Source organism: Cannabis sativa, chromosome X (assembly GCF_029168945.1).
Source record: "Cannabis sativa cultivar Pink pepper isolate KNU-18-1 chromosome X, ASM2916894v1, whole genome shotgun sequence".
NCBI lineage: Eukaryota > Viridiplantae > Streptophyta > Magnoliopsida > Rosales > Cannabaceae > Cannabis > Cannabis sativa.
In genome coordinates this window covers 441,972-450,545 of record NC_083610.1, presented here as the reverse complement: position 1 = coordinate 450,545, position 8,574 = coordinate 441,972, and the positions used below count along the sequence as shown (strand labels likewise).

The 8,574-nt window shown below is 31.1% G+C and overlaps 1 protein-coding gene across 1 annotated transcript; it reads right to left on the bottom strand.

Moving 5' to 3' along the window:
* Nucleotides 1–4,004: 4,004 nt before the first annotated feature.
* On the bottom strand, nt 4,005–4,814 carry LOC133032794 (uncharacterized). The gene has a single exon (XM_061107262.1). It carries the CDS (start codon nt 4,812–4,814, stop codon nt 4,005–4,007), a length of 810 nt encoding a protein of 269 aa, XP_060963245.1.
* Between the last annotated feature and the right edge of the window lie 3,760 nt (nt 4,815–8,574).

Sequence of the window (8,574 nt, the reverse complement as noted above, 5' to 3'; positions counted from 1 at the left end):
GATTTCTCGTCTTGGTGGTTAATGGGGCTGTGGTGGGGGACAATTTCAATACCCGAAGCGGGGATGGGACGGGGGCGGGGATAATAGTATCCGCACCATATCCGACCCCGATATAGATATATATAATTTCCTTTTTATTCTTAACATATATATAGTATATACTAGGTGAATGTACGTGCCGAGCCACGTATTGCTAGTTTCATTTAAGATTTTGGTCTTTTTAAGATTTTGAATGTATTTTATTTTTAAAGATTGCAAATTTTTTGTTTGAAAAAATTAAATATTTATATTTGAAATATTATTTAATAATGTATTAAAAATAATATTAGTGTAATTATAAAATTGTAAATAAATTTATTATTGGAGTAGTAGATTATTCTATTTAGTTCTTTTTTTTAACATAGCATTATAATGTAAGTTTATATCTATAAATATTCTGTAAAGTGTTAATATTATATGAACATCTCCATTTATAAAGCTAAAAAGTAGATAATGATTTAAGTGGTATATCTGCAATCACACAAAGATAGAAGTGGTATTTCTGCTTCCTAGGCTTATCCAGAGAAAACATTAGATAACGTGAGGTTAACTTTAATATATAAAGATTTTTCTTTTTTAAAAAATAAATAAAAAAAATTATTAATATTCTCCCAAGATAGGTTTGTTAGAGAGATATGTGGCTAAGATGATTTTTTTTTAATTTAAAAAGAGATTATTAATATTTAAAAGATTATTTAATTTTTTGGGTTTAATTATTGGGGTTATTTGTTAACGGGAAATCAAACTTAATCGTTAAATTTAACAGAATATTCTTTTATTTTTAAATATATTCTGTTAAACCAAGAAATGCCGTTAAATAGGCACTTTTAATATATAAAGATATGATTGATAATCAAAATTATATATCATATGCTTAAATTATGAAAATCTAATGACGATAGTAAATTGATGATCATTGTGGATTACATGTGTAAAGATATTTTATTCTCGATTCTTAATTTCATCTTTGTTTATTTTTTAATTTGTTGGGAGGCTTGAGAGGTATGAGACTATGATCCTATACTTGGGTTATAATTTTTTTGTCTTTTTTTTTCAAACTTTGAGACATATTTAGTTTTTATTTTCTACCAGGTTATGCTTTTTTTTAGGTAGGTTTATCTTTTATCTTCTATGAATTATGAATGCATAATAAATATTTGTGAGAATATTGGTTTGATTTATTTTTTCCAATAATTTTAATTTTTTTTTTCATTTTACCTTAATGGATACCCGATGGGTTTCCCATAACTGATGGGTATTCCCCTACCCCGAATCTGTTGGTTATTAGACGGGGATGGGGCGGGGATGGGGGTATAAATAGGTAGTGGGGTTGGGTGCGGGAATTGCATTCCCCGTACATTAACCGCTCAATTTCCATCTCTAATCCGTACCAATTTTTACTTGAATAAATCAGCAATTATATATAATTCAGGCATTATTTTTAGTTTAATATCATATTCATGATCTTGTAGGTGTAATTTACTATATATAAATAAATTTATATAATTTTTTTTTACAAAAAAAAGAAACAGAAATGTTCGTTGTACTGAGGATACAGATATGTGTACATGCACCAATTTTCACACAAAAATATGTTTCTATTTATAAGGTCTCATTTTATGAGTATTAATTGGTTAAAAATCATTTCATGTCAAAAATTGATGCATATCATATCATATCATATCATATCATATCATATCATACTAATATATGGAATATCTCATTAGTGTTATAAAGAAAGAATAACCTAGATTTATAATAATTTGGCAAAACAATAAAACATATTATGCTGATTTTGATTTTGATCATTATTAACATATACACTACCTATAAATACACATGTTTTGATCAATCAACTTCACAAACCCATAGAAGAAGAAAAAAAAATGGGATCTTATTTCAAGATTTCATTAGTTACAGTAGTACTCACTCTTTTATCAGTGTCTTTTACTTTAGAAGCTCACCGAATTGGAGTTGAGAATGTTGATCCCAAATTAGAGTCTAAGGAAGTTGGCCAAAAAGCAAAAGTTCCATCCGGTCCCAATCCACAAACTCCACCAAGTTCAAGTTCGAGCCTTTTACACGATAAAGAAAATCCACTAAGATGGGCCCAAAAAGCAAAAGTTCCATCTGGTCCAAATCCGCGAAATCCACCAAGTTCTGTTTCATACCTACTAGGATGGAGCCAAAAAGCAAAAGTTCCATCTGGTCCGAATCCGCGAAACCCGCCAAGTTCTCATTCAAACTCATTTGGATGGAACCAAAAGATAATTGTTCCAACTGGTCCAGACCCTTTACACAATCCGAAAGTTCCACCAAGTTTCGATTCAAACCCATTAGGATGGGGCCAAAAAGCGAAAGTTCCATCTGGTCCAAATCCGCGAAACCCACCAAGTTCTAATTCGAACTCACTGGGATGGAACCAAAAAATAATTGTTCCAACTGGTCCAGATCCTTTACACAACCCGAAAACTCCACCAAGTTTCGATTCAAACCCACTAGGATGGAGCCAAAAAGCAAAAGTTCCATCTGGGCCGAATCCGCGAACCCCACCAAGCTTTCATCTTAATTAACTATTTGTAATCTTTATTATTCTTTAATTACTACGAATAAAAAATAAATTTGATTATATTTATTTACTTTGTTTTCTTTTTCTTTTTCAAATTATGTTTTTTTATTCTTTTATGCTCATTAGAATATATTTATTTTTGGGATAATTTAAAAAAAAAATACAAAAACAACAAAAAAAATTACAGAAATACAGTATGTACGAAATTTTCAATATTTTTTTTTTTAAAGTTTTTTAGATTTTATTTACATAAAATACGGTATTTTACTATATTTTTTTGGTTGTACTCTTATTATTTTATTATTGATTTTTTGTTATATGTATATTATTTTGTTGTTATCTTAATGTTATTTTTTTGTATTTTTATAAAATACTGTAAAAATATATATATATAAAAAATTAAACGTAAAAATATAAAAAGTTTACAAATATTTATATTTTTATGTAATTATCTTTTTATTTTTCGGCAAGCTTTTCATTAATTTTAGCCCGTGAAATGTATATGAGGAACAATGGTTTGAAGTCCATTTTTATTTTATTTTTCATTATATATGTATGTATATATATATTTTTTTTGTTATTAGTTAAGAGACAAAATATACATACAATAACATCCATTTAACTTAAATGAACCAATTGCATTTGAAAATTACTACTATAATCCATTTACATATTCAAATCAAACTTAAAAATACAATAATCAATATATATTAAATTAATTAATTTTAGATTATGGATTTCATACTATTCATTATGTAAAACCAGATAATTTTTCACATCAAATACTATTTTTTTTCTTTTTCTAATTATTAATAAATATTTTTTTTATTGTTGTTAAAACAATGTGCCACATTATTTCAAATTCAAAGATGGTTGCAGCCACTAGATCAAAATGGAATGACTAATCAATTGTTAAGGGATGAATATGAAGCACAATTGTACTAAAAATTTAAACAATAAATTGTTTATTATATAAATAAAAACAGAAATGTATACTTCGAGCATTTTGAATCCAAAAAAATCTCCTAAGCAATGTTGTTAGTAATCTATAATTAATAGACTAAATATCTATGTGTGTAAAGTTTAGTTGAAGCAGAATTATAAACTTTTTTAATTAATTGGAGTTTTTCTTTTAAAAATCATATTTTGATTTTTTAGAAATTTCGAAAGCATAAAAAGAAGGTTAATAATTAAAAAAATAAATAGACTAAGAAACATAATCAAACTTTATTCCATTATAATTTTTACATCATAATATAGAAGAATTAAATTACACGAACCAAATCTTAATTATTTAAGGTTGAGAATTTGGTGAAGTATCATCATGATGTGTAGGGTTTGACCATTTGGAACAGTTGACTTTTGGTCCCATCTTCACTAAGAATTTGGTAGAACATCATTGATGATGTTTAGGGTCTGGACCGCTCGGAACAGGATGTTTTTGGCTCCATTTCAACCAAGAATTTGGTGGGATTCCACCATGGTGTTTAGGATCTGGACCACTCGGAACAGTATGTTTTTGGCTCCATTTGGACCAAGAACTTGGTGGGGTTCCACCATGGTGTTTAGGATCTGGACCGCTCGGAACAGTATGTTTTTGGCTCCATTTTGACCAAGAACTTGGTGGAGGTCCACCATGGTGTTCAGGATCTGGACCGCTTGGACTAGTATGTTTTTGGCTCCATTTTGACCAAGAACTTGGTGGAGGTCCACCATGGTGTCTAGGATCTGGACCGCTTGGACCACTATGTTTTTGGCTCCATTTTGACCAAGAACTTGGTGGGGTTCCACCATGGTGTTTAGGATCTGGACCGCTCGGAACAGTATGTTTTTGGCTCCATTTTGACCAAGAACTTGGTGGGGTTCCACCATGGTGTTTAGGATCTGGACCGCTCGGAACAGTATGTTTTTGGCTCCATTTTGACCAAGAACTTGGTGGGGTTCCACCATGGTGTTTAGGATCTGGACCGCTCGGAACAGTATGTTTTTGGCTCCATTTTGACCAAGAACTTGGTGGGATTCCACCATGGTGTTTAGGATCTGGACCGCTCGGAACAGTATGTTTTCGGCCCCATCTTAGACCAACTCTTTTTGACTCAGATATTTGTCTAAAACTCTGAGCATCACTTTCGCGAGCTTCCAAAGAAGACACGAACAAAAGAGTGATTGCTATCGTGACCAAATAGATCTTAAAATAAGAATCCATTTTTGTTTTTCTCTTCTATTATGTTTACACACAATTGCTTTTTTTCACTTCTTATAATGTTGATTGGAAAACATGTGTATTTATAGGTAGTGAGCTATGTTGATAGAGGTCCAAAAAAAAAATAAAAATTACAAGAGTATTAATATTTATAATATATTTCTCGTTTTGTGATTTTAAAAAATCTACCATAGTAAAAATAATAATGAAAAACAAATGTTTTTGCTATTCTTTCTATATAATTAATGAGATAGCATGCATTAGATTTTTTATTTTTAGAAAAAGGATATGCATAGATTTTGAATGTACTAATATGATAGGTTTTTTTTCTTTTAATAAGTACACTTTTTTTTTTCACTTTGCTAAAAAAAAATAAGTATAACTTTTTTTTTTCATGAAAAAAAATGAGACCTAGTAATTATCTCTCAAATGTATCAACATTTCCATATGTTAATGGCACTTTTTTTTCTTTAAACATTTCTCTCCTTTGTAATTAATGAAAATTTTACAAAAAAATTATGTTTTTCCATTTGTGTTTTACTTAGATACTGTTTTTTAAGTTTTTTTTCTTTTTAAGATTTTTTTTTTAAGTTTATATATTTCAAATATAATTACTTGTTTGTATCTCTCTTTTCTTACAAGACTCTTTTCCAATTTATTTATTTTTTCCACTTTCACATTTATTATTATTATTATTATTATTATTATTATTATTATTATTATTATTATTATTATTTAAAATATTTACAGTAAAACTACTTAAAAGTTAAAACTATAATATTTAAATAATTAGTTTTTTACGGCAAATATTGTTTTACTTTTATTACCCAAATAATTTTTTGCAAATTATTAAAAATGTATTTTAATTTATAAAAATCATTAATATATAATAGCCTAAATTGTGTATTAGTTTATATTTTAGGGAAACTTACAAAAATACTGAAGTTTGGGTTAACTTTTATAAAAATACTGTTACACAGAATTTTTTTCAAAAATACTGTGTTTTTATAAAACACTAGTAAAACACAAAGCATAGTAACTCAAAACAACAGTAGAACAACAAAAAAATACCAATACAACACCAGTGAAAACTTAACACAGTATACTGCAGTATAAAACTTATAAAAAATACAATAAAAAAGTAAAAAATACCGCATGATAGTATTTTTGTAAAAAAAATAGCAAAAGTTAGTATACCATGTAAATTTCCCTATATTTTATTACCATTGAATATTTTCTCATTGCAAAAGAAAATATGGAGGATTATAATCAAATACATAAATATGTAAAAAAATATATTACATCAAGATTACAAAATAATTTAGGAAGTAGAAGAAAAAAAAATACTCAAGAACACACAATAGGCTTGATCAAGGTTTAAGGATCTTTGTTCTAAAAGTCATTTCTCCCACTCATGGACACTTAGAAAAACTCTAGAAATGTTCTTAAGTCTTAAGGATTTCAAGTCTCATATGTTTAGCTTAGTGTCTAAGAATGAACTTATCATTGCAATGTTCTAACCACACAACTAGTAGTTTCAACTGTGACAGTCAGTAGTTCCGTGATCTGTAAGGAAAAATACCGGGTAAGTTGTGCAATCCCACACCACTTGGGGAAGATTAAGTGGGATGATTCTGAGACTGTGTAGGTATGAAACTACACAATTAAAGAGAGCTTAAATGGATTGAGTGGTACTACATATATCAACAAGGTGCATCTTGTTTTTCGGTAGCCCATCACAAAAGAACTCCACGGTTAAGCGTGCTTGACTTGGGGTAATTTCAGGATAGGTGATCTCCTGAGAAGTTTTCCCAAGAAGCGTGTGAGTGAGGACAAAGCACGTTGGAAACACTCATGTTTATTTATAGGGTCAGTCGATATTCCATGAAGCAGTCAAAGTGACGTACTTGTGTATAAGAGCCATCATTTTGTGGGTGTAAGGGCCCAATGGAAGCTTGAAGTGGGGACGTTACAAATAGTATCAGAGTCTTGACCCAGCCAGAAGTGGGGTCGACGAGAACGTCGGATCCCGTAAAGGGGTGATTGTGACAGTTAGTAGTCATGTGATCTGTAAGGGGAAATACCGGGTAAGTTGTGCAATCCCACACCTCTAGGGGAAGGTCAAGTGGGATGATTCAGAAGATCCAGCGCGTAACCAGTCTACCAGGGACGACATCAGCATTCAACGATGCAGTAGCAGAGAACCAGAAGAAATCCTTGCCGAAAGAACTGTTCGTGCGAAGAGAAAGAAGAGAAAAGAGTACCTGGTCAAATGGAAGGGCCTTGCTGATGCCGAGATCAGCTGGGAGAAGGCGGAGGACTTGCAACAGTTTATGGAGAGGACTGAAGATCATGCAGCAGGTTCGTCGAGGACGCCGAACAATTAAGTGGGGGAGAATGTGGCGTGTTGCCCCATGGCACATCCACAATGGGGCCATTTTGTAACATGAGCATGCCTTGGTGCTTGATCATTAGTCAAGTCTTGCACCAAGCACCTCATTGGGGTGGGGAGACTTTGTTGATTAGCTTTCTTTCTTTTGTATTTCCATTAAAACATGTATAGAGAGCTAGAATCATGTATGTTCCTAGAAATCCCTTAAACTCCAATAAGCTCTTTAGGGGGGATGACCTGGTGACTCATGAAGCACCTTGTCGCCAGCATGATTAGGGCCCAGCTGTGTACTCCCTTGCCCTATCAAGGCCATATAATAATAAAATGATGTTTATCATGTTGGATATATTTTACCAGGATCTAGATTTACTAACAAGTATGTTTCATTAACATCCTAATATGAATTCTAAAACAATAAAATAAACACATAAGAGTTTAAGAAAACCTTACATTGGGTGCAGCGGAATATAATGACTCCTTCCGTTCAGATCTCTAGCCCTTGATTCCTTTCTGTAGCAGAGCATCACCAAGATCTGAACCTGGATCTCTTTCTCTCCTTCCTTTGATGTTGATTCTCCTTCTAGTTGGTTGATTTCCCACAGTCTTACACACTATGATTGAGATACCACTTGATGTGTGTGGGCACTCACTCATTCACTCAAGGTTCGAAATTGAAGAGGAAAAAAAGAGAGAAGGGAAGTGGCGGCTATGTATAGAATAGGAGGCTCAACTTTCATCTGACAGAGTTAAGTGTGATTGAGAGCCATCACTATCTATTTATAGGTAACCACCTAGGTTTAAGTTAGAATTATTTGGCATTAAAATAATGAAAAAATAAATGATAAAAGCCTACAATAGTGGTCGGCCTGGGCTTTGGATAATGGGCCTCACTTATGCAATTTTGCTGTTTTATCATTTCTGCATCTCATTTTCTCAAAAACACCAATTTTCAAATTCAACCATTTAAATGCCAATTCTAATTATTTAATAACTAAAAATTAATTATTAAATAATATTATCATTTAATATATTTATTAATTAGACATATAAAGTCTCTTAATTAATAAATAAACCTAGAATCTCTTTTCTTTACAATTTCGCCCTTGCTTAGTAAAAATTCATAAACTAGACATAGTCTAACTTTAGAATTATAATTGATTAATCAAAATCAATTAACTGAGTCTTACAAGTAGTATGGTCTCAACTAGTATGGGGGCCATGGGTCTATATATCCGAGCTTCCAATAAGCAGATCAAGAATTTTTATCTTAAATTCACTGACTTATTAATTCTTCGTTGAATCCACGCATAGAACTTAGAATTGCACTCTCAGTATATAGAACGCTCTATATGTTCCACGATATAGATACGT

Coding starts and splice junctions, on each gene's coding strand:
- LOC133032794 (XM_061107262.1), bottom strand. CDS start 4,814: ATGGATTCTTATTTTAAGATCTATTTGGTCACGATAGCAATCACTCTT.